The sequence below is a fragment of the Perognathus longimembris genome, chromosome 13 (assembly GCF_023159225.1).
Source record: "Perognathus longimembris pacificus isolate PPM17 chromosome 13, ASM2315922v1, whole genome shotgun sequence".
Lineage (NCBI taxonomy): Eukaryota > Metazoa > Chordata > Mammalia > Rodentia > Heteromyidae > Perognathus > Perognathus longimembris.
The window spans coordinates 19,943,276-19,970,182 of NC_063173.1; the positions used below are offsets into that span (position 1 = coordinate 19,943,276).

Genomic DNA, 26,907 nt, shown 5'->3' on the forward strand with positions numbered 1-26,907 from the left:
TGTGGAGTAATTTTTTTTTCAGTCTCTTCATTTCTAAAATGAGAATAACACTCATGACTTTTCTGATAGGGTTGTTATGGAGATTTAAAAGCCAAGATGGGCAGAGTGCTTAGGACTGACCCATAGCCCCAGGTGCAGTTTGCTTGAGCTTGCCATATCTCTCCTTCTTGTGAAGGTACATATTTAGCCATAGTCTTATTCTCTGTTTCTGGTTGTGTTCTTGATATTTTTCCAGTATAAAATTAAATTGTTGAATAACACAAATGTTGGCTTGGTGTAGGAGGGAAAAAAGTCCAGCTGCAGGGAAGAAAAAGCAGGACAGAACTGTTTGTCCTTACCTTCAGGCCACTGGGATTCTAGAAAAGGAAAAAGACCATCAGTGTTATTCATGTGCAGCTCTGCTAGAATTGCAGTGGCCAGCCTGGACTCTGCAGCAGACTTGTTTTTCACCTGCCTTCATCTATGTATGTATGTATGTATGTATGTATGTATGTATGTATGTATGTATGTATGTATGTATATTCTCCACCCCCACCCCCCTTTTTCCAGTTGCCTTTTCTTGAGAGAGAAAAATAGTGTGCTGGTTGGTGGTATCAGCTCTAATGGTATGATTACTTCATTCACAAGGTCTCGCCTGGTCCTAATGTCCCAAGAGCACCTAATGCAGAGCAAACACAGAAGAGAAATTTGTTTTCTTCAATCACAGTACAGAAAGTGGTTGGATGCTCCTGATGTCCTCCCTCTTACTCTCATAGTTCTCTCTATAACAACATCCTGTTAAGAACTTGTAGCTATTACTTCCAACTACCTCATAAATACAGTTAGACTTTTGGGTTAAGGTGAAGTGAATCTGGGTTTCACTGTCAGTTTGACCTCAATAGTGGTATGATTTTTGGACAGATTATTTAATTTTCGGAAATGGTGTTCTCTCTATGTAGCACAGACTGGCCTAGAACTCAAGTTTCTGGCTTCAGAACTCAAGCTTCTTGCTTCAGCTTCCTGAATGAATTCTAGATATATGCTGCCATGCCTGGCAGTGTTTTCCTAAGCCTCACCTTTTGTGACTAATGGAGATAGTAGAGAACTAAAGAAAAAAAATAAAAATAACCATGGGACAGGTGGGGCTGGAGAAGGGAGATTTGGTCAAAGGGTTCAAAGTTTCAGAAGATTTTCCTAACCCATTGGAGAACTTGATGACAATAGTTAGAATAAAGTATATTCCAACATAAAAAGAGTTTCACATGTTTTCACCAGAATGAAATGGCCAATATCTGAGGTGATAAATAGGTCAATTAGTCTGATTGGATCATACTACAATAAACAGTATGCCAGAAGGTATACATGTATATATTGTACCTCACATACGTTATTTTTAAGAAGACAATAAAAATTTAATGAGATTGAATGAACGTTGGTTGTGAGTATATATTTTAAATTTCATCATTATGATTTCATGAATCTAGCATATTCTTTGATCTGTCACTTAGGATGTTGCTGATTGATTTGGCATAGAAACTATAGTTAGGCCTCTACTTCCCACAGTGGTTCTGAATTTGGAGTGTATTCTTCAGCAGTGGAGATGGTTGGAACCATGACCTAGCTGCTGGGCTGGGTAGGATGTACTGTGTACAGGTTAGCACCTTTTTGATGTTCAAAGTCTGATTATACAGTTCCCTTGTTTGTCCCTGTTTCCTTTCTTGGCTAGTTTTCCTTCCTGGGCACCCCACCCCTCATTTAGAGCAAATGAAATAAATATTAGTTATTTGTTTCCCTCTGCAGAAAATAAGTTAGCTAAACAAATAGCCAATGATGAATATTTCTAGGTGCTGTATTGCATTCTGCCAGCCTTTTGCTAGCACTCAATAAATGTTGATGCCCTGTATTGCAGGTAAAGCAGTAACCACAATGGTTCAAGCGTAAAGATGGGCTCTACCTGACTCTTCTAATCGTTACTAGATGTTAGCATTGTATTATTTTTGCTTCCTAAGAATATATAATTCATAATCCAGCAGTTTCTCAAAGTCTTCTATGATTTAAGGAGACATTTCTTTTTTATCCTTGGGGTACCCATGTTACTGATAACAGTACTATGTTTGTGATTCTTATGAATATAAAGTTCTTTTTTTTTTTCCGTTTTGTCTAACTCAGGCGTTTTACCCTTGTTGAGTAACTGGAGTGTATTGCATTGGGGCATTGGCTCTTGACCAACTCTGTGGAGGTATATTCCTATTTTAAATAAGCACTATGGCTATAGTTGTGGGGTATACTGGGACAAGTGGAGGTAAGCACTACACTGTCTTCAGCAGGTGGTCAGAAGTACTGAGAGACCCCTTGCTTTCCTTTTAACTGTCTTTCCAGGGGGCTTTAATGGTGGTCCTGTCCTCTCACAGGTGTTTGGAAAGTGTCATATTAGGTATCTGACCTTGAGAATTAATTACAAAAATGTCCCACAAGGAAATGTTGGGCCAAATCTAAATGTCCAATCATGAAGAAATAGTTAAGTAATCCTATATCTATGACCTTGAATATTATTCATGCTTTTATAATCATAGATACAAAGAATTTTTCAGGCTCTCTCCTGTAATTCTAGATAGTCAGGAGGATGAGATCTAGAGGATCTTGTTTTGAAGCCAGCTCTGGCAGAAAAGTCCTTTAGACTATTTCCAATAACTAGCAAAAAGCCAGAGTGGAGGCATGACTCAAGTGGTAGAATGCCAGCTGTGAGAGCACAAGGTACAGAGATCAAGTCTCAGAACTGGCCCCTCTCCCCCAAAAAACCACACCAGAAAACAAAACAAAATTCTTTTCAGAATTTGGGAAAATGTTGAATGTGAAATGTTAAGTGGACTATAAACTCCCAAACTACAAGGAAGAATATGAAGTTATTAATGTAAGAAATCACATCACATTGCTTGATTAGCATTGATCATTATAGGGTGGTAAAATATGAATGATGTTTATTCTTTCCCTTGTGTCTTTCTCTGTGTCCCACCTGCTTTTGTCAACTATGGGAATTAAGTTTATAATGAGGCATTTCAGAAATACTATATTTGAAAATTCCACTGTGAAACGGTTCTAAAAAGTATTGTATAGTTGATGGGCATATGCACTGACTTTTAAACCTGGAGAAGCACGCATGGAGGTTGTGTTTACTGCCTGTAAAGGAAGCTGCTGACTTGATGGGATAAAAATAAGAGCCTAGGTCACTCTCCCGTGCTCCTATCTGGCTCTTCCCAGATGGCCAGGCTTCTGAGAGGCCCTAATGGGCTTGTTGAAAGGCTCCACTTGGCTTCTTATTAATGTCCCTCTCTGAGCAGTGCTCTGCTTTGCTGGCTAACCTTGTCAGAAGGTTACCCGTGGGCTCTCCAGGGCTCAGCTAATTTTAAACCTGGTCAGCTAGTGCAGTGGCATTGCGCTGCAGAGACACGAACAGCTCCCTGGGAGACATGGCTGGGGAAAGATGAGTTGAGTCCACCGTTTTTTCTCATCCTTCTGTAAGTGACCAAGCACGCTGAACAAGCAAAGAAAGCTGGGATAATAATGAGAGCTTTTATGGTAAAAACCAAGATTATTAAAGATTTTTTAGCAATGTCAATGCCAGTTGATAATTGCACGGTGTGATGTGCCCTGCATGAAGTGTGTTAATTCCGACCACAAAGAGAATAGTAAGGTGAATGAGATCCTGTCTTTTGGGAGGTAGTCTTTGGCTTGGCTGTCTTTAAAGACAGGATGAAATTGCAGTGATTTTCACTATTACATAGTGTTCTCCTAAGTTTACAGCATTCAAACTCCACCAGTGATAGGTCTTCTGTGAGGTTTCCTCATAGAGACTTATGATTGGGATTTGGTTGAGAGAGTGTTTTTTTCTTAAAAGCTAAACCAACCAACCAGCCAGTTAAACCAAATGAAATCAAAACAAAAATCCTCAAAAACCCTCCCTGTCTTCATGTCTGCTATTAGTTTGTCTGCCACAAAAATAGTCAGGTAAAAGCTTCTTTGGAGCATAGATTCTTTCAGAACAATAGTGTGCGGCTTTAAAATATTTGTCAAATTATATTATATATATTTCCAAATGAAATATAAATTAATAACAACAAAATAATTTGCTATTGGGGAGCCTTTCCCTCATCAAAATTAACTTAAACACCTTACATTCTTTTTAAACTGGCTAGAATTTTCTTTTTGGTTGTTTTCCACATCTTCAGGTTGGGAATTTGTGATTACAGTGGACACTTTATCCATCTGGTAGATCACCTGGTCTTGGGGTTTACCTGTATAGCCTAAGGAAGAACATCTTTTCTTGTCTCTCGGTCTGTACTCACTTATAAAACAGTGGCTTGGAGCATATTAAAGAGGCATTGTCTGTGGAGTAACGAAGATGAAAGAACAATGGCTGGAGAATCAATAACTTGTTAACTCTCCACCATGATTGAAGTTAACTTTATTTGAAATAGCCAGGCTAGGCCAGACCACATCAAGCCAGCAGCCCTCCTGCACGTGCTAAGGGTAGCCCAGGAGGAAACTTTGAATTCATTTTAGGAGGGGAGGAAAACGGACAGTGAATAATCGCTTTTTATTAGCATTTTCTCCCTTGAAGATCTGCCTCTCCTACAATAGACCTAATTAGCTCTGTCATGTTTGGATTTAGTTCGGAGAAAATCATAGCTGAGTAATATCAGGAATTTGTAAAGTGGGAAATACTTGTTGAAACTCTTGGACTAAAATTGACTTTTGTACATAGTGTTAAGTAGCCTAAAGAAAATTTCACCTTTAGCTTGCCCTAAAATGACACTTACAAAGCACATTCAAAGTAGTTAGGTTGTAATATAAATTACTGTAGGTCCTAAGTGAATGAAGTAATTGTAGGGAGTATAGTGGTGAAGTTAAGAGTAGAGTAAAGAAATTAAAAAGTACATTTCTTTATAAGTCAGATTGTCTTTTACTCCCATTCACATACACCCCACCCCACCCCAACCCCAGGCTTATCTTTCTCACCTCCTGGATTCTTCCCTCAGCTGGCAGTGTGGCAGGCCCACTGTTATTTTTGTGGTAACTTTATCCTTAGGCTCAGTGCAGCCTCCAGGCCCCTGGAGGTAAGTGGGCAGAGCTGAAAAAGTGGCTAAACTCCCAAGCTGAACAGTGGCCGAGGCTGGCCTGGGGACCAGGCCCTCTACAGGACAGGCTGAAGTGGGTCAAGGCTGGGGTCATCATTGAAGACCCCAGATCGTGGCTGAACAGGTGGTAGGACCTGACCCGAGGTGGGGGGCCAGTTTGGGACTCAAGAGGAATAGAGTTGATGTTTGAGGTGAGGCCAGCTAGTTTAGGATTTTTGGAAATAGAAGTAATGGTTTGAAGCCAGTGAATCTTTTAGATCCTCTGTGGATCTAATCAGGATATGCCTGAGGTGCTTGATAACCCTACAGTGAATTTCCCTTCCCATTCCCCTTCCATTCTCTAGTCTCTTTTCCTTTGTTCTTTTGAGAGTGTCTGTATGAGTAGCCCTTGCTAATCTTGAACTGTCAATCATGCTGCCACTGCTTCCCAAGTGCTGGGGTTATTGGTGTGTACCACCACAGCTGGCTTGAGTTCTTTAATGACAAAAAATGATATTACTATCTTACATTTAAATAAATTGATTGATTTCTGAACTGTGTTAGGTATTGAATTTGGGGTATATAAGTGAATAGGACAAAATCCCATCTGAAATTTAGATGTATAGTAGGGAAGAAGATAATTAAGCAGCAAGTATTAGCTATAGTCACATTGGCCTGAGCTGTGAGTCTCCTTCTTAGGTTTCCCTGTATTCTGGATGAGGCTAACATGCTCAAACCATAGCACCCAGCCAGAATACCTCCTCTGTAGTAGGTGTAACAGTATACCTAACTAGCATTGATGGAGATGTAGTTTTTCCAATTTATATGTCTAGAGTGTCCTCAAACTTCGATTCCCCAGTCACTGCCTTCCAAGGAGCTAGGCTTGAGTCACTGCATCCAGCTGTGGAGTGCATTTTAATATGGAATTATGCATTGAAGGGTTCATCTTCCTTGCTCCTTTAAGCAGGGTTGGCATAGTTTGTAGGAAGAAATGATCCTGGAAAGAAATATATGCCTGTTTTTTGTGTTTGTTTTTTTTCTCCTTAAAGAGACTCCTGTGAGGAGCTGCAGATATGTGAATGGAATCAAGATGTGGCCTTGTACAGTTTTTCTTGGTACAGCTGACTCATTTTCTAAGGGGTAGAAGGTGGTAGAAGTATGATGGAGAGAGCTGGCTCTCTTTAGAGCACCCTGGGCCATATTAGTGAAGGCAGGAGAAATTAGGCCTGGTTTCAGAAATGGATACATTGATAAGTGGGCACCTTGGTCTTTCTCTCCCTACTTCGTTTGGATGCGTGCCCTTGCAGTAGTTTTAGTCTGCTCAGAGCAAGTCTGTACAAGTACCTGGTACTCATGGAATACTTGTTCATTGGCTTATTATCTGAAGGAATGGGAGTGTAAGGGTAAGGGAACAGCAGTCACTCACTTACCCTGCCTCAATCCTTCTCCAGTGTACCAAGACTTCCTTTTGCTTAATATGAACTTGGTATAACCCAAGGACCAGGTCTACATTTGGAGGGCAAGGATTAATATGAAGGGGCAGGGCTTTAATTGGCCCTAGAATTTGTATCTTTTTCTGTGAGACCTGGTATGCCACTGTGCTATCAGTCAATGGTAGATTGTGTTTCTCATCTGCAGACAAGCTAACAGTATATACTTTTGGTTAGTTTATGCCTGCCTACCTTCTGTTATCTTTGTATATTGGCCATGTACAGACCTGTGTGTCTCTAAGCAGAGCAGCCTGGGGCCCATGCCAGTTTGGGTGTGATCACACTCTCTTTAGGGACCAGAGAAATAAGTTGAGTGCTTGAGTACAAAGTCTGATGAGCATTTATTTTAAGAGCCAGGTGATGGGCATTGAGCAGAGAGTTAATCCCATAACATTGAGCTGTTTAAACAACAAGCACACCTGTGTAAACTGTCACCATCTTTCTGAATTGTCACTGTCACGCTTAGGAAGGTTTAAGGGATATGCCACATTTTAATACTTGAATTTGCCTAGAGAATTATTCTGGTCTCAGATCACACTAAAATATGCAAAAATACTTTTGATTAAAACAAAATATGATTCTAATTTTATAAAAGAACCAGTTCTCCTTTATTGCCCTCAAATAGTGTATAAGGAGGTATATTGTGTGCATGTACCTTCAGAATTTTCTCACACAGTCCTGATAAACCCTGATGTTTTGTTTGTGTGGAGCAGTCCCTCCTGCCTGCAGCCTTTGGGCCTCCATGCAGTTCAGCCCAGCTCACTGCTCCAACCTTTCTGCTTGCATGCCTTACCCTTTCTTTACCTCATTTACTTCGTGAGAGTCTTTGAGCAGATAGACCATCCTGTGCTCCTGTAGTTATTGTCATAGACATCCTGGTTAGCTCTCAGGGTTACCTCAAATCCTTCCCAAGAAGCTCTCATTGACCTAGGGATAGGGCTCTAACAGTGCTTTGAGTATTTGTCTTTTGTAGCATGTGACATCTTATAGTCATTCATTTATTGATGCTTTTACTCATACATTCATTTTAGGTATGCATTCAATGTCTCTTTGGAAGGGATTGGGCATGTGTTAAAATGTTGAATATAAGGATAGAAAAATCACTAAAGGCTTGGGGCTCAACAGATCTCTCAAACCAAGGGTGACAAGCATATAGATAGATCATTCCCATATAGTGGGTTAAGTTCATATTTACTGGCTAGTCAAGATTTCACCTGTGGAAAAACAGGCGGCAGAGAGAGGGTAGGCTAGTTGTCTTGGGGTTGAAGTCCTCAATGATCACTAATGTACTTCTTTGTCCACTGTGCAATAGAGAATTTGCTGAGGGCAGGAGTATATCATATTTATCTCCATCTCTGAGTGGCAACATTAGTTGGGGAAATGGGGTTGGGCCACTCAGTAATTAAACTGAAATAAAATGGAAATAATTCGTTATTGTGTTTACACCCCGTTTTGTTTCACAATGAACTTAAAGACTGCCAAATAGTACTTTTAAAAGTAGAGAAAAGGCCTGGCACCAGTGGTTCATGCTTATAACCCTAGCTACTCAAGAGGCTGAGATCTGAGGGTTGTAATTTGAAGCCAGCCTGTGTAGGGAAGTTTATGAGACTAATCATATTATTTCTACTTAACTTCCCAAATGCCAGAAATGGAGTTGTGGCTCAAGTGATAGAGTGCTAGACTTGAGTAGAAAGGCTCAAGGACAGTGCCCAGGCCCTGAGTTCAAGCCCTAGGACTGGTAGGAAAAAAAAAAAGTGGAGAAAAGAAGAAGGAAAGGACAGAGGTAGAGGTGGGGAACCTAAGTGGACTTAAGCCAAACTTGCAGAACAGGTGAAGCCTTCATAAGGTCCTGCCAATGTGGCTTAAGTACTTTTCAACCCAGGGAATGAAAGTGAAGGCTGCTCTGTTGAGCCCAAGGTTTTTAAAAAAAATCAATATGGTGGGTTGCGAATGTGGCATAGCAGTAGAGTGCTTGCCTAGCATGCATGAAGCCCTGGACTCATTTCCTCAGCACCACATAAGCAGAAAAGGCCCGAAGTGTTGCTCTGGCTCAAGTGGAAGAGTGCTAGCCTTGCGCAAAAAGAAGCCAGGGACATTGCTCAGGACCTGAATCCAAGCCCCAGGACTGGCAAAAACAAACAACCCCCCCCAAAACAAACAAACAAACAACCCCAAAATAGGGTGTTTGGTTAGTACATCTTTCTTTTTGGATGTTTGAAAAGAACAATTTATATGATGTGATGAATGACATCCCCAACATCCTGCAAATAAATCCAGTGAGGAATTTCATTGGATTTTTCTGCTGCTAACCCTAAGTATGGATGATGGCATTAAAAAACAAACTATAAAAGTATAAAGGTAAAAAAGTATAATTTGGTAAAAGAAAACTTACTCAGATACTGGAATAAACTTTCTCCAAGGTAACTGTAGAATCAGAAAGGCATTGAAATGAGCAGATATTTTTGGTTGAGTCTTCCTCCTCCTCTTCCTTTCTCCTTCTCTTCCCCTCTCCTTTGTTCCCTCCCTCCCTCTCCCCCTCTTCCCACACCCCCTTCTTCATCTCTTCCTATTTTTACCCCCTTCCCCACTCATGGTTGTATTCACCTACCCTTCTCTCCATTTATATATGCCCTACACTTTTTAATTTTAGCTGTTGTTGTGGTTGTATAATGGCATCACATAATTTGATAGTTGGGTATGTTGTGTGATTTTTTGGTGGATTATTTAGTTATTGTTTATAGAATACATTAACTTTTTACCTTTTTTGTATTGTGTTGATTTTGTTTAATTTGGTAGGAGTTCTTTATTTGCTAAAGAAATGATTCTTCACATTGAAGCATACTCTTTATTTTCTTTTCTGTGAAAGGAAGTTTTTAACTGTAATACAGTCCATATTATTATTTTTTCTTTTCTTTTTTCTCTGAATTGAGTCTCACTGTGTTTGTTGCCTATGATGGTCTTGAATTTCTGGGCCCAAGCCAACCCCCTGCCTCAGTCTCTAAAATAGCAAGGACCAGGCACACATTACCAGGCCTAGTTACATTTTGTCCTTTCAAAGTAATATTTGCCTGAAAGAGGTTGTAGAGATAATCTTCTGGGTTTTCTTCTAAATTCGTATTTTGCTCTTTACTTTCAGATATAAAATCTATTTCAGATTAATTGTAGACTGATATGTGGTAAGGTTCAAGTTTTATATTTTCATATGGATATCAGTTAATCTGAGTCATTTATGGAAAAGACCCCGTTTTATTCAAAACAATGCCTTGTTTTTTTCTCAAATGAAATGAATGTACATATATGAGTTTGTTTCTGAACTCTGTTTTGATGCTGCTCTGTTTTGTGTATCTTTATGCTCATAGCATACTATATTGTCTTTGCTTCATCACATTATGTAGCCCAGTGTGGCCTAGACTCATTATCCTCCTGCCTCAGCTTCTTGAGTACTGGTGTTACAGGTATGTACTACCATGCTCTACTTGCAATAAGTTTTACGAGGCAAGCACTCTTGCCACTAGGACATATCCCCAGCCCTGCAATAAGTATTAATATAGGCCACTGTAAGCCCTTGTATTTTGGTTCTCTTCTTGAGTATTACCCAAGAGCTGGATTTATTCCAACAGGTTAGTTTTAGTTGTTGTTTTATCATGTCCCAGTTTTTATTTGGCATTCTAATGTTATATGACACCATCCTGGGTCTTACAGGCCTCACAGGCTTAGTATCTGCTCCCTAGGATTTTTATGATCATATTTTGGGACTCAAAAATACGCATGTATGATTTAGACTGACTGTCACACTGTATGCGGAGTTACATTATAAGTGAGGAAAGGCAGATCAGCTTGAACCAGTACCCACACAAACAAGCTGATAGCTTGGCTTCTTATGATTGAGTGCCTCTGAGGGGGGAAAATTTACTGTAATGAATATTGTTTCTGATTACCTAGGTGGACAAGAACGAAGAGTTCTTTCCTTTCCTTCTGTCATGTTGCAGCCTAGATTTTTTATTTTCTGACGGAAGTTATGAGATCCTTGTAGATCTTCTCAGAACAATAGCAGGGCTTAGTCTTCACAATTTAGTACTTCAAGTACCATCTTTAAGTTTTCTTTGTTGACTAGCTTTTAACCTAATGAGAGGTGTACTGTGATTTACCTTTTCCTCCTCTAGCATGTGTAGCTAAATAGTTCAGGGTAGATGGAAGCATGACCAGAAAGAGAGAACCCTCCTCTATCATAGAAGCTGTAGAAATTTCCTGGGATCCTTTTTCTACATGTGGTAAGAGGGCCACTTCTGATGCAACAAAATTGGAATTCTAAATCACAGCAGGGTCCTATCTGAGCAGGTTGGCTGCTGAGCCCTAGAGGATCTCCAGCATATCATTAAGTTGGCTATCAATAGACTATATATAACATTGGGTGAGTTTCCTGGTGTGTTGATGTCTTTTAAAATATGAACTCTGTACTTTTGATTCCTCATCTCCCCTCCACTCTAGCATTCCCTCTCGGTACACCTACTTCTCTTTCTCTCAGCCCATACTTTTCCCTATGTCTAGGGTTTGAACTCTGGGGCTTGTACTTGCTGAGTAGGTGCTCTACACCTTGAGCCATTACTCAGTCCTTTTTGCTTTATTATTTAAATTGTCTGGCATTTATGCCTGGGTGTCATTTCTCCTATTTACATTTTCTCTATAGCTGTAGCTGTGATGTCTGGTGTGAGCCACTATGCCTAATTTTTGTTGATTGAGATGGGGTTGCAGCCCTGATGTTCTTAATGTTTGCTTCCTTGAGTAGTTAGGATTACAATCATGAACCACCACACCCAGCTTAGTATATATGTACATACATACATACTCTTGAGATAGATTCTGTGTTATGTAGGCTTGCCTCAGATTCACTATCTTTCTGCCTCAGCCTTCTGAGTACCTAGGGCCTCTTTTGATTTTTAAATCATAGTGAACCATATCAACTGAGAAAATGACATTTTGTATAGACTAGTGGCAAAGGAATATTATCTTCCTAGTGTTTGTTATCTTAATTTTTAGTAATCTTAATTCACCTGAAACATTTATTTGCTTTGTATGCTTATTGGAATTGGATAACTAGTCTTGCTGTTTTCTTGGTTACCTCTGTTATCATCAGTATTTCCTCTTGAAATACTGATAGCTTCTTGTAATAAATTCCTGAAAGAAGCTTATGTTTCTGGGATGAAATGTGTTTCTCAATGTTTGTTAACCATCTTTTGGGTATCCATGGTGCTGAAGGGACACAGGAAGGGTAGGATTTCTGTTCTCAATGGCTAATAATCATTTCTGGAACAGGAAGGTAGTTCTCCTAGGCTAGTAACACAGAGTGGTCCCATCACAGTTGTAGAGCATGTAGAGTCAATCACAGTTTTTCTTGAGCTGTCACCAGGGCATGGCAAGTACTTAGGACTGATAAAGTAGAGAATAAATTAGGGAATTTCAGGATAGTAAGGCTAAGTCCTCTTACAGGGTGCTTATGACCAGAGGCTTAGTGAAGAGGTATTCTTTTGATACTGAAGTGATTTTTGAAAATGAGGAGTAATTATCCACTCTTTCCTGCTGAAAGTAGAGGCAACCTGTTGACAATTGGAGAATATGACACCAAGGCCCACTGGTTGCTGCTGGCTGCCTGACAGCTGTTCCCTTGGTTCTGGGTCTGAGTTCTCTGAGGGTTCTGCTCTCTGATGATGACATATGCTCTACAATTCCATCTCTCTGGTAGTTATTGTGAAATCCAGACTGCTGATCTCAACCTGTGTTACTCAGTCCACTTGTTAGCAAGTTTGGCTAGTGCCTGAAATGCTATGAAAATAATTAAGTGCCCCACTTTACATATGCAAAAGCAATTAACTGTCATTAGCACCTGACATTCCTCCCAACTGCCCAGAGAGGTGAGTCAGTGTCATCACTATTCATTAGGAATTAATTAGACTGTGCTTGATGATGTCAGTTGTGGAAAGGGTTGGGAATTCAGCACTGCCTCCCTCTGTCTGTAGAGTAAGAATATCAGACTCATACCATACTCTCATCTGGAGAAGTGACTCTGAGATTGAGGGTCTGTGAAGTATGTGACTTCAGGTAACTTATTTAGATCACTGGACTTTTAAAAAATAGCAGAAGCTTTTGTCATTGTGCTTAAAACCTGGTTCACCTGAAGGACAGGGAGTGTGGATTTGAGTTATCGGGTCTTACTGGAGGTGAAGCTACTTGTCCTTCTTGTCTTTTTGGAAGACAGTATCTCTCTTAGAAAAATTTGGGCTTTTAGTAAGATCACAGTGACCTTCAAACTATGAAATACATGGTGGAGTTGTATATTGTGTACTTCTACAACTCTGTGACTTATGTTTAAACCTTACAATGGCTCCTGCCATATCTGTTCATGACATCTCTTTGTTCTTAGCTCTATTTCCATTTCTGCTCCCCTACTCATATTTGCTTTACCAGTTTCTGCCCCCTTTAATTCTATGGCTATTTGTTTGGCTTCTGGTCTTTATGCCTTTACCACCTTGCTTCCATTTTAGCTGTCACCTCTGGTTCTCTTCTTCTCTAGTGGTCAGAAGGAAAGGGAATAAAGAGGTAAAATATTCTCCTTAAAATAACATTTGTTTATGATAAAAACAAACCTATATCTTATAGGATCCAATGTTATTTGTTTCTCTTAACATAGAATAACTATTACTTGTCAGTAATAACCATTGATACAAAAGAAATTGGATCAGAGAGCCAACTTTTCACTATTCCAATTTAAATTTTCCACTTAATCTCTCTTTTTCTCTTTAAGTTCTTGAGCTTTTGAGATAAAAGTCTTGCTATGTAACCCAGGCTGATCTTGAATTCCTCTCAACTCTCCTGTCTCAGCCTTCCAAGTGTTGGTATTATAGGCATGTACCACCATGTCCAACCCACACATATCCTTACCTCCTGTACTGTGCTTTTTATTGACTGAAATGAGGGAAAGCTGACTTCCGTGGCCAAAGAATGATAGGGAAGATGAAGACTGCAGGTACTGAATAGGTATTCATATAATCTCCTTGACTAGGCTTTTTTTTTTTTGTGGGGCCAACAGGATCTTGCTATGTAGCTCAGTTTGACCTTGGATTCTCAATCTTGCCTGGGATTACAGGTGTATGCTACCATATCCAGTTTATTTAGATCATCATATTAGTGATAAGCAGGTGCTAATTGCTGTACATTCAAAATTGGGTCACACTGAGTGGTAAACTAGTTCCACATGTTTTTCAGATACTCCTTAAGCATGGCTGGTCTTCTCAGAGCTGAGGGAAAGTTTCCAGGATGAGGTGGATTTTGAGCTGAGGAATAGAATGCCAGAATAGTTATTTCAGTATCTGGTACAGGGAGCTTCTCTTAGCCAGCTCCAATCTTGTGATCGGAAACTCTCTGCCCATACAGGGCTTCATCTTACAATTGGGTAGTAAAACCAAGGCCTGAGTAGGTCCGTGGATTATGTATCTGGTGTTTTATGGGGCTTTGTGCTGGGCCATATCCAGAGGAGGTAATTCCACTCTACTGAGCGCTAGTTGAGTACATTGCAAGAGCATGGACACAGTATTCCTTTTCCAGTAAATGAATCAAAACATGGCAACATTTAGAAGAGTGTTCGTGCTTCTTGAGTAGATGGATTAAGTATTGCTCACTTAAGTTACATTCCCTATAAAACCAAGGACTTAGGTCTCTCAGTCTTAGAAATAACTTTACAGAGGTTATCTGTATATATTGAGGGCTGTGGACAAATGAATTCATTTTTGAGGGGTGGGCAGTGAGATTGGTTTCTGGTTTGAAAGTCCTTCAGGAGCCTGGGGATGTTTCCTGTCACACCTAAACAGGTGTTGAGATTTGCTCTGGTAAGGGGTAGATACACTCTCAAGGGAAAGATGGGTGGAAGTTAAGTCAAGAAATGCATATTAACCTTATTGATGGAAGAATTTCAAAATGCAGTGTGGAAGTCGGCAATACTGAGGAGGTAGTAGTTCATTTTCAAAAGCGTTATCCAGATGTGCACTGGCTATGAGATGTTTTAGAAGGAACTTGAAGTATTATTGTAAGATGTTTTGGCCTGGATGCCATGGCTTTCAGCTGCATGGTAAAGTTTATTGAAGGCAAACAAAGATCCTGTCCCTTGAGCTAGCCCTCACTATCCAAGATTCCAGTCCTTCCCTGTGTGGCATCTACTATATATCTTGAAGCATGGCTCTTGGAAGTTAAAACATTCTGTCTGCTGCTCAGAGCTCAGGGCCTGTACTATGGTTCTATATGTCTGTATTGCTTTGTTTTTTTTGTTCCTTGTTTTACTTGAAGAGGAGGCGTGCTAACTACTGCTGAAGAGTTCCCTTTTACTCTACTCAAACAGACTCTAGGGTGGTGTGCAGTTCAGATTGAATTTTATAGGACTCTTAGATCCCAACACAAACTGAAATACTTTGAGAATTCAAAAGGCCCACACTGCAGGCATTATAAGTTCATCTGGAGGTCAGTCACAAAACCCTTTCTTGTGGCATAATTTATACTTTAGCATTTGGCAATTTTTGAAGTCCTGTGTAAATGTACATGTGGTGGTAGGAGTAGTAAATATTTTGCTGACAAGTTCTTTGATGGATCAGTGGTTAGCATTTAAAGTCAGACAACCAAGGTTCTTTTTTTCCTTTTTAAAAATCTAAACATTGCTAAGTCAAAAAACCTGTCAAGATGAGAAACCAAAAGCACCCATTAGTTAGACCATTTATTTTGCAGTCTGGATGTGCTTCAGAGTGTCTGCACCTGAGATCTGTGGAGATAGACAGGTTGGGGAGCTTAGGGGAATTGGGAGAGGGGAAGAAAGAAGGCTTATTGCTCTCTTGTGATTGTCCTGGAATGTAGACTAGTCCACCCAAACTTGCTTGTCTTCTTAGTGCCTTTGGAATATTGCATGTACTTGACTGGGTGATAAAGGTGGGAGCACTGGCCACACAGCCTCTCTACTCAGGCTTTATGCCTTCTCTCTCTTCCCACCAATCCCCAGGAGCAATTCTTCTCCCTCTCTTTGAGAGGATGTTGAGTTAATGATCTGATGTCCTTTCACACAAAGGCATATTGATATGTTAGTGTGAAGACAGCAGGGAGTACTGGATTAGATCGTTTTCACACTGGTGTTATGCCTGTGTGACATTTGTTTAGAAAGCTTATCTTTTGTGACCATAGGTTATATGCATAACACAAGAAGAATATCTTTTTTAGCAAGATTTCTTTGAGTTCTGTAATCTTCAGTGCTACAGGAAAATTAATGAGAAACTTCTTCACAGTTGCATGTGATTGGGAATTCATAGTAGGCTATAAAGTGCCCCTCGTAGGTGGAGAACAGTTCCACCGTGTGTCAGGCACTTGTGGTAGGCGTTGAAGGAAAGATGGGATGGGAGTGACTTTTGGTATCTTCCTTAAGAGTCAGGAGATGACAGTGGCCAAATGTGAGCTGACTATATATTTAACTCAGCGTATAGTCAGGATAAGAGCCTAAAACATGAATGCCATAGTCTTGGCCAGCTGGCGTTGCTGATAAAGTAGAATGAGTAATTGTGATAACAGAGTATATCATTTCCCTTCTTAGTTCATTCTACCCTGTTATAGCTTGGTGATCTCCTGTTAGGATGGTTTGCCCATTCACTTAGCATACCAGTTATAGCCTGGCACTAGTGTACTCCTAGCTACTCAGGAGGCTGAGATCTGAGAATTGTAGATTCAAGTCAGCCCAGGCAGGAAAGTCCATGAGATTCTGATCTCTAACAAACTACTGAGAAAAAGCTGGGAGTGACACTGTGGCTCAAGTAGTAGAGCACTAGCCTTGAGCAAAAGAATCTCAGGGACAGAACCTCAGGACCCCTCCTCCCTCCAACACACACAAGATACCAGTTATTACAATAAGGCTGCATCTTTTACTTCATTTTCTTATTTTTCACCCTTAAAATTATCTTTAAGTAGTTGTACAAAGAGGTTTTAATCCAACATGTCAGTTTATGAGTACAGTGTCACCCCTTTCATCATTCTCCTCTTCATTTTCTTATAAATGGCTTGTTCTGCTATGGAGACTTGACAATCATTGAGCAATATGCCCCTCAGTAGATAGTAGACACTTGGTATATGGTTTTCAGATGAATCTCTGAAGGCTTGTAACCAAGTGAGTATTATCCTTGGAAGAAGAAATATCTTTGTTGAAGATGATCCAGTTCTACTGTTACATTTTAGTGGGGCAGTTTTACACCATATGTACATAGAGTTCAAAAGCTGTATGGGTCTCAAAATTTCATGTTATTCTGTAAGAAAAACTGGCAACTGAAGAACTTGCAGTGGAACTAGCAAGAGCAGCATGTTTGTGGTTACCATGTTCTTATACTATTTTGTGGTTTCTCTTCTAGGTTTATTTTCTTGCAAAGACTCCAGGCTTTGGCTTGGAAAATCCAACCGCCAAAATTGAGCCCAGCAGCTGGAGCGGCAGCGAAAGCCCTGCCGAAAACATGGAAAGGATGAGTGACTCTGCAGATAAGCCGATTGACAATGATGCGGAAGGGGTCTGGAGCCCCGACATTGAGCAGAGCTTTCAGGAGGCACTGGCTATCTATCCACCATGTGGGAGGAGAAAAATCATCTTATCAGACGAAGGCAAAATGTATGGTAAGTGGCCTGGAACACTCCTTTGAAATCCTACAGCCTGCTGTGTGTGGTGGCAGGGCATGGATTTAGCTGGCCTTCTAGCAAGCTCCATTTATTGTGTTGGATGATCTTTGTAGAATTATAATTCATCATCCAAGGGACTAAAAGGAGAGTCAGTAAAGGACCACTGGGAAATCACAGCCTGGACTTCTCCAAGTTCTTCATTACACACATGCTCTAAAGGGAATGCTGCCACTTGGTTCCAGATAACTGGTGCTATGGAGCAGTGGAGCTTGCTGCCATCAGATCTTGATTACCTTTCCCTTGCTCTCACATAAACACACACACACACACACACACACACACACACACACACACACACACACGCACGCGCGCGCGCGCATGTGCTAAGCGTCCATAATCTATATGTTTATATGAAGGCTACCTTAAAAAAAAAAGCCATCACTTAAAAAAACAAACCCACAAAAACCTTTTGCAGGTCAAGATAAAACATACGTGTGGGCTTGATCAGACCCCAGAATAGCCATTTGCAGGTCAGCTGTTGCTTTGCAGTTGAATGGCCAGCTGAGATATTCCTTCCTTCCCCCTCCCCCAGGGTATTCTGCCCAGTCTCCCCTTCTATAGATTGGCATCTTACAGTGTGTACTGAAGGAAACTCCAAGGGTGCAGTGGGGCGAGAATAGTTCAGTAGTAGATGGCCTAGGATCCAAAGGCAGCAGCAAGTGCCCACCCACTGATCGGACTAGCCTGAGATTGGCTGGTTTGGGCATTCCCCTTTTCTTCTGTAAATGCTTCCAGCTGAAGACTTGTACTTTTTGGCTGCTTACCTTTTGGGAAACAGATGGCAGGTGATTACTTGTACACACTGCTTGTCTTAATTGGGCACATTGAATTGACAGAGTTTGCACTGTAGCAGACTCTAAAGAGATGCAAACAAATAACCTAAACTCAAAGAGAACAGGCTCAGCAACTACCTGATGTTGTTAACTTATTATGGGAGTGATTTATTTTGAAGTAATTTCAACTCTTCTCCATAATAGGGTGTTGTACCTTTAATCCTGCACTTCTCTATCAGGAACCGTAGGAGGCTGTAGCTCAAACTATCAGAGGCTGCTGAGGGGAAAGCAGATGGTGGTGCAGCTGCCACCAGCTGTGCCCCCGCCTGCCCCCACCCCCCCTTCCAACATGGATGATGTAATGGAAACAAGGACAGTTTTGCTTTCTGCAGTATTGGAGCTTCTCAGCCTGTCATTCCAGGGGTGAGGAGAGAGGGAAGGGAACCCAAACCTTCAGCACTGTTTTAGGGTCTCTTGATCTTTTGCAGTCAAAGAATCACCCTTGTTATCTAGTGAAATGGAGTTCCTTGGCTGTGGTGGGTGGACAGTTTCAGGGCCGTAGGTAGTGTATGTTTGTTTCTCTCCCAGGCTGTGGGTCCTCTACTTGCATGTTCTCAGAAGATTGTCTTCCTACCTGAAGATGAAGCTCCTAAGCTTCTTTAAAAAGCTCTTTAATCATTAAGCCTTCTTTGAAGATGACTTTATTACATGTACTGAAGGGTGGCTTTGGGATATTACCTTGTATAGCTCCCACTTATTTATCCATAAATTGTTTTAATTTAAAATAATAGCATTGTGCTGGGCACTGGTGTCTGACACCTGTAGTCCTGGCTACTCAGGAGGCTGGGATCTGAGGATCGCTGTTTTCAAGCCAGCCCAGGCAGAAAATTCCCAGTAAGACTCTTTACCTCCAATTAATCACTCAAAAACCAGAATCGGAGCTTTGGCTCAAAGTGGTAGAACGCTAGCCTTGAACAAAAAATGTTCAGGGACAGTGCCCAGGCCCTGAGTTTAAGCTGCATGACCAACCTCCAAAACATAAAAAATGGTATTAGATTTACTCTAAAATAATGGTATAAATAATGTTATCTAAAATAATGATTAGAATAATTTTTGTACTGTGTTTCTTGATAGGAATACCAACTGCCCCTTCTGGAGTAGACTGAGACATAATTAAGAGCAAAAGCTAATTTTTTTTCTAACTTTAGCTTTCTTCTCTACTGAGATTTTTCTTTTTTTTCTTTTTTTTTTTTTTGCCAGTCCTGGGGCTTGGACTCAGGGCCTGAGCACTGTCCCTGGCTTCTTTTTGCTCAAGGCTAGCACTCTGCCACTTGAGCCACAGCGCCACTTCTGGCCATTTTCTGTATATGTGGTGCTGGGGAATCGAACCCAGGGCCTCATGTATATGAGGCAGGCACTCTTGCCACTAGGCCATATCCCCAGCCCCAGATTTTTCTTTTTAGATAGTCATGGTAGATTTAAACAATTTGCCTGTAAGTCAATCATAAAAGTGCTTTTATGTGAAAATAATTGTGTGAGAGCTCTTGTCTTGGGAATTATGTTTTAGAGGCAGCAAGCTAGGAAACTGAACCGTGAGAGGTTTTGGATTTGAGTTGTTTGATTATTAGTGAACTTAAAAGCAGTTTTATACTTGGTCCTGTTTTCAGTTTTTCTTCATAAAAAGATGGTAAAGATGTTGTGAATGTATTGTTGAGACTTTTCCATGTTGTGGTGCTGTGTATAGTTCTTGCAGTACTTTTAACTCAGCCAGATGATCTTTTTTTTGGGAAATGTGTTGGTTGTGGGAACATGTCTTTAGCAACCAAGATAACTCAGATTCTAAGTGCTTCCTGAATATACATATTCTTGTACTATGTATTCTTTTTGCCTTAAGTCAGTGCTGCATTTACTGACTGTATTTGTGGCCAACCTGATTTAAGATCAGACAGTCCTTTTGAAGGAGAGACAGGAATTTTAACTGCTTGGGAATAACAGTCTTTTCAAGACCAGCGGATTTTCAGCCTGCAGGATTTTGGTTCCTGATTGTAGTCTAAGATGGATTTTCAGTTCTGGTCCTTCTCTTTGGTCAACTTGGTAGAGTTTCTATTGCTGCCTTGAAGTGACATGTTAGTTGGCTGGGTTCTGGGAAGTAGAGAATGGCCCTCTTCAGAAAACAATGCCTTATGTGCCTGAGAGCTGCCTCTGCCCTCTTCTGGGACTCTGAAGATGAAAGAAAGTTGATTTGGTAGCCTCCATAGTGAGGCCCAAGCCACTTAGGACAGTGTTATGTCAGCAGTGTGGGGACCAGAACTACTGTTCTTTGGCTTCTGGCCTGTTGTGCATCATATATACATGAATCAGGACACAAGCCAGACGAGGAATCAGTGGTTCTTAAGGTCGTAAGAGCATGCTTTTTTACTAAGGGATTTGAAAATGAAGGTATTGCAAGCATTTGGGATCCTATGTAGTAAAATCAAAATAATTCAGTGAGCGAAATACCAAGTAGTTGTTTTTTCCTTTTATACCCCCTGAGGTAATAATTCCAGTATTTCTAAGCATTTGTAGAGTGCTTTGTGATGTCACTAAACCTGAGCCATTGGTGAAACAAGGTCAAGTGATTTATTTTGGTAATGAAATTTCCTTTCTGGTTGGCAGTGGAACAAATGCAGTATTGGGGGAAAAATGGAAAGCTCTCTTTATGATGAGATAGCTTACTTCTCTCTGTTACCTTGGCCTTTGGGGCTGCTGAGACTTTATGTAGTTTGTCTCTATATGGATAGATTGCATTTGCCTTGGGCTCCCTAATGTATAGTAGTTGTTCTTACAAGATTATTATATATAAGGGTTAAGACCAACTTTAACTTTGTCCCTAAGGGCACATAATGCTTGCTGCTGTGGGTTTTTCTTTTCTGTATGCCTTTCCCTTTCATTTCTTATCTTATTTTTACATAGTAGGGTGTTTCTTTTTCTGGTAAATAGTGGGGGAGGAGATGTCAGGAGGACAAGATGAGAGAGAATTTCTTAGTCAACAAGCTTCTCTGAAATTGGATTTTAGGGGAGTAGGACATAACTTGAAAAGAAGACAAAACAAAGCAGGGAGCCATGGGGATACCTGCATCTATCTACTTCTTTCTGTAATTAAAGACACCAGTCTTCCCAAATCAAATGAAGATTCAGATAGAAACTTGTTTTTATTGATCATTGGCCTTAAAGGCAGACTCAGCCTGTTACAGTTTGGAGTTGGAAATTAATAGGAATCCTGGTCTTGCACTTGCAGATCTCAGATTTTGGGCAAGTTGCCTTATCCCTCAATGTCTCATCTTCCTCAGCTGCAAAGGAGCGTTAAATAGACCCTACTTTATAGGATCATCATAGAATTAAATGAAGTAATTGTGATCCCGGACATCCTTCCAACCCCCCTCAAACAGCAGCTGGCATACAATGAGGGCGGCATAAGTGTTTATGAGCTGAAAACAAAGAAGTATTCTTTGTCTTGTACTGTGCTAAAGATTTTACATGTAATTTCCAACTAATGCTCCTAACAGTGATCTGAGGTGGTATAGTGATCCCCACTTATGGATGGGGAGGGGCTGAGAGGGGTAACATGGCTTCTTGCAGTTGGGGATTGAAGATGATACAACTAGAAAATTCTATATCTAGGTCTCACTAGTCTGGGTCTTCCCACTGGATTTTTGTTTTTTCCTTGATAGAGACTATTGGGCATTAGTTTGGCAAATCACCATTGACCTCCAGCTGTTTTCCAGTTCAGTGCCTAGGATGGTCGGGGATACTATGAACAGACGGACACAGTCCCTGCCCTCATGGAGCTGTCACAAGTTCATTTGCAAGAAACTGACCTGAGGTCAGGGCTATGTGCCAAAAGATTTCTGGGAAGGCTGAGGACTCTTTGAAGATGATCACCTTCCACTTAGTCTTTTGAAGCCTGTTCTTGGCTATCAAAGTCCAGGACACCTGGTCTGATGCTGGCAGGAAGAGAGCATCTCAAATAACATGACAGGGAGGATGCAGATCACAAGGCTGGCCTCAGTGGTAGCCAGGAAGATACTTGGAAGGGTTTAGTGGTCTTGGACCCTATAAGCAATCGGAGCCCAGGAATTGCTAGACAGTGATAGTGATATTCTCCCTTTGTGAGCAGATGCCTTTAGGGGTCTTTGCTTAGGCCAGCTCCAGGAAGAAATCATTTTTTACTGGAGTGTCAGGCTTACTGGTTAGTCTTAGAGACTAACTAGAGAAGGTGATGTGGAATGTGTCTGACCTAGCTGTCCATACTTGCTGACTGTGTCGTTGCCAGCCAAGGAGCACGCCTTTGCTTCCTTCACAGCACAAGATGCTGATGGTAAAACCGACAGTGGGCATCATAATGAGAGTACACATAACCAAGCACGAGTGTATATCAGTTAGTACAACTAGAGAGGTTGACCTTGTGGGTTGCCAGGCTCCCGCTGACCCTGAGAACCGTTAGAGATGATACAAGACCATCTTTCTATATGAGAGGAACTGACTCTCCTAGCACCTTTTTGAGTATCTGGAGAGTTGCAATGCTGTAGGATTATCAGAGGCCCTGGCGTGGAAATAGCTGTAGAATCTGGGCTCTCTGCAAAGTTTTCAAGCTTTGGAAATGTTCTCCAATTGTATATCATATGACATCTTCAACTTCTTTCTGACCTGTTGTTTCGAGTTGGTTGGTTAGAAATATGAAGCACACAGAGTTTTGCCCCTAGAGAGGCTAGAAGTGTAAACTTGTCTATATCTTGAAGGCCCTGTTGCCAGGCCTGGGACTCAGATGGTGTCAGTAATGTTGAATATGTATGTGCAAGTATGACATGGATTCTCAGTTAAAGTGAAGAAAGGCAGGTGCTATAGTCTGTGAGCCAGGAGGATCTCTGCTATGAGAGGAACTAGCAGCAAAAGAGAAAGGTGTTTATTTTGTTGTCTTTGAAATTAAGAAAGAATAGGTCTTGGATTTTGCAATCTGAATTGATGAAGAAGAAAGGATTTTTACTCCAAATAGGAACAAAAGAAGGCAAGGGTTAATTCTAGAATTATTAGAACAGATGAGTAATGGGGGATTTCGAAATAGTTTGGTTCCTGTGAGAATAGCAAAGCCAGCGTCATCAACATTTTGATTAGAAAGCTCGGAGTGTGTGTGGTGCACAAAGGTTTATACATAAGGTATGAGACCTTATGCAATGTGGGTGAAAAATAGCCAATTAAGCATGGCTCAAGTATGGATTGTAAGGGAGGAAAAAGGAAAAGAATGCCTAGGTCATTACCAAGATACACTTTTTAATAGCTATGAGGTGGCAGTAGGTAGCCTGGGATCCAGAAACCCATAGATCTATAAATTATTCTATGAGGTTCTGCAGTGTGCAGGCCCCCTTGTCTGTGGGGGCAACAGATAGGAAATAATTGAAATAGATGATATATTTGAGTGGTTACCAAGAGTCTGATATGCTCTCATTGCTTTGGGACTATGTTATCCTGTTTATCCCTCCCAACAACCTAATGATACAGGTACTGTCCTACCTCCATTTTATAGCTGAGGGAGCTGAGGCGTAGCAATGTTCAGCTACTTGCTCAAAATCATAGAGCAAGTAAGTTCTAGAGTTGACATTTGGAGCCAGCCCATACAGTACAATTAATTAGGATAATGTGGAAGTAAGTAAGTTCATGTACTACAGGTATACACAGTTGTGGAAGAGCAACCCAAATTGTGAATATTTATCATTAGGGCATTCATCTGTGTATATTTCTGATTGGATGAATGAGTCAGAATCAAAGATAAGACACTTATGTGATCTAACTTTGAACTTTGGGAAAAAGACCACTTAGTGGTTTTATCACTTCCTTTGGATTATAGCTTTTTCCCCAGAATATTCAGTGGGGGGGGGGGGGGGAATATGCATGTTTGTAGTGTAGTTTCAGAGTTCTTGCACATAACCTTAGGTGGTCTCGAGCCCAGGGTCAGACTTTTTTTGGTGGGGTTTAGAAGGTAAGGGTGGAAGGAGGCAGCATGGGGGAGGCACAGAGAAGGCATAGCTATGGAATGCTTGGAAATGAGTGTATATCCTCATGGCAATGTAACAAGAGCCGGAAAGGTGGGTCAGCACTGTGTGTCATGGAGGGCAAATGTGCCATGCCTGGGTGTCTGGCGTTCATTGATTTGAGAGCAGAAGGAATACATTGCGGTGTTTTAGGAGAGGTGACATGACTCATCCAGTGTGTTATGAAGTCACCCCTGCAGGTATCATGATGAAGTGTATGGTTCTTACAGTTGTCTATTGGGCAAGCATGAGCCTACACAGGGGTGCTAGCAGAGCTGCTAGAGCTGGCAGAAGGCAGTTTCAGAGATATAACCAATAGAACTGTTCTCCTGGATATGGTTTGTGAAAGAGAAGTTTGACTTCAGGGTACCACTGCTGAGTGGTGGAGAGTTGGTGGAATATGGAATGAGATGGGGACTAGAAACAGGAGAAGCAGGTTTTTGACAGGACAGGAATGAGAGTTTGAGTTTTGTCATGTGCTTGTGTTGGGTGCCTATCTGGATGGGCATGACCTGTAGGAACTGGAAAATTAGGCCTGGATCTCATGCAGTTTGAAGATAAAGGGGTGGTTTGGGGTCTCAAAGACAGGAGAAATCTCTGAAGCTTAGAGAATGATGGTTATGGGCTGGGAATGTGGCTTAGCAGTAGAGTGCTTGCCTAGCAGGCATGAAGCCCTGGGTTCGATTTCTTAGCACCACATAAACAGAAAAAGCTGGAAGTGGTGATGTGGCTCAAGTGGTAGTGTGCTTGCCTGGAGCAAAAAGGAAGCTAGGGATAGTGCTCCAGCCCTGAGTTCAAGCCCCCGGACTGTTCCCACCGCCCTCCCCAAAAAGGTGGTTTTAGCCTGTATTGTTGGCGCCCCCCCCCCCCCATTTTTTCCCATTAAGGACAAAACTGATAAAGATGTAAATGAAATGTTCCTAGCTGTGGGGAGAGTAAATGATTTCTTTTTTCAGAAAAAACCAACTGAGTGGGTTCCCTAGCCTGATCACCATCAACAGAAGTATTGAGGAGTTTGAGAAAGAAAGGAAAGGGGAGGGGAGAGAGGGAGGGAGGAGAGGGGAAGAAGATGAAAGGAAACCAGACAAGATGAATACTCTGGGAGTATGCTCTGGAAACCTGTATTTCTAAAAGTTCCTTGAGTAATACTGGCAGTCAGGCAGGTTTGAGAGCTACAAGGCTGGTTGTATCCCAATCCAGGTAGATAAGATAGTATTTTCAAGTTGGTGAAAGACACATGAAACAGAATGAGACCTACCATTTGTGTACTCCTTACAATGTTATCTGTATTTGCTTCCTTATTCAACTTGTCTTTCCACCCTACCAAGAAGGAATATTACCATGACCAGTTCTGCGGGGTCTTTGGACATTCATAGATGAGGACGTGATATTTTGAAGGGCATAACAAGTTAGGAGTAGACTTGTTTTAAGAGGAAATTCTGGAGCAAAAGCCAAGAGAATTTACAGAGAGTGGAGCTCATTTTGATTCTCATCCATGATAGATAAAGAAGGGTAGAGAGGATAGTGAATGATAGTGGATGATGATTGCTTTTTTCAGATGAATATTAAGGCATTTGGGCTGAGGTGGGCTTCGGGCTTTTGAAAAGTAGATCAGGTTTAGTACATATGGTATGGGTAGTTGGATCTACATGGACAGAGGTCATCAAAATAATTTGCCTAGAGGAGGTAGAGGTGTGGGTCAAGTGGTAGAGTGCTAACTTTGGATGAAAGAGATAAGTAACTTAAGAGCACAACTGAGAGCTTTGTGTTCTAGTTCGTCTCCATGGTGTTGTTCACACATTCAAAACCATGCCAAGTGAAAAATTGCCAAGAGATGAAGGTTTCAAACTTGGGGAGTATTACTTATTTTCCTTATTGAAATTTTTATTGAAATAATTATAGATTTCCATGCAAGTGTTAGAAATAATACACAAAGAGACACAGTGTGTATTAACTTTTATACACTACTATCCCTGTGTAGGCCTATGTGTCTCCTCTCCTACAATCAGAATATTGGATAATTCTAACACTACAGGGATGTTTGGGGTTGCCCTCTTCCCCCCCCCCCCCCCCCATCCTGGGTGCCTTGGTGTGCTGTCCCTGAGCTTTTGTAAAACCCAAGGCTAATGTTTCACCACTTAAACCACAGCTTTTTGGTGTTTAATTGGAGTCAAGATACTCATGGACTTTCCTGTCCCAGCTGTCTTTGAACCATGATCCTTAGATCATAGCCTCTTGAGTAGCTAGCGTTCTAGGCGTGAGCCACTGGTGCTTGGTTTAGGGTTGCTTTTTATAACCATACCCAATTCTGTTTTACTCTCTTCCATCTTATGTCTCCTCCACCAAGGTACCTTCCATTTCTAAAATAGAAGTGGATGCATATCTACTCTATGCAACTGTTTAAAAAATTTTTTTTTATTATGAAGGTGATAGTCAAAGGGGTTACAGTTGCGTAAGTCAGGTAAAGAGTACATTTCTTTTTGGACAATGTCACCCCTTCCTCCCTCTCTCCCAGTTTCTGTGCAACTTTTTTTTTTTTTTGAGATTGGCTGGTCCACTGTGTACAATTCCTTGGAGATTCATCATTTATCAAGATGTTATATGCACGGAAGTTTGTTCCTTTTTATTGTTGAGTAGTATCCCACATATGTATGTATTACAACTTTGCTTAATCTTTCATTTGTGTGAAACTGTACTGATTCTGATTCTTGGCCACTTCAATTCTGCTACAAATATTCATATGTAG

General features: G+C 41.0%; 1 protein-coding gene and 1 long non-coding RNA gene across 10 annotated transcripts in view; one reads left to right on the forward strand and one right to left on the reverse strand.

Annotated features, from left to right (window-relative positions):
- Tead1 (TEA domain transcription factor 1) overlaps window positions 1-26,907 on the forward strand; it is a 254,498-nt gene that overhangs the window by 61,020 nt on the left and 166,571 nt on the right. For all 9 annotated transcript variants that reach the window (XM_048361600.1, XM_048361603.1, XM_048361606.1 and 6 more), the window contains exon 2: window positions 17,005-17,260. In XM_048361600.1, the coding sequence (XP_048217557.1) occupies window positions 17,104-17,260 (157 nt within the window). In that variant the 5' untranslated portion in view covers window positions 17,005-17,103. The remainder of the gene's footprint in view (window positions 1-17,004; window positions 17,261-26,907) is intronic.
- LOC125362711 lies at window positions 7,187-25,493 on the reverse strand. The gene is made up of 3 exons (XR_007213074.1): window positions 25,481-25,493; window positions 11,090-11,092; window positions 7,187-7,693 (listed from the first exon to the last, which is right to left on the reverse strand). It is a non-coding gene; the product is annotated as an uncharacterized LOC125362711 (long non-coding RNA).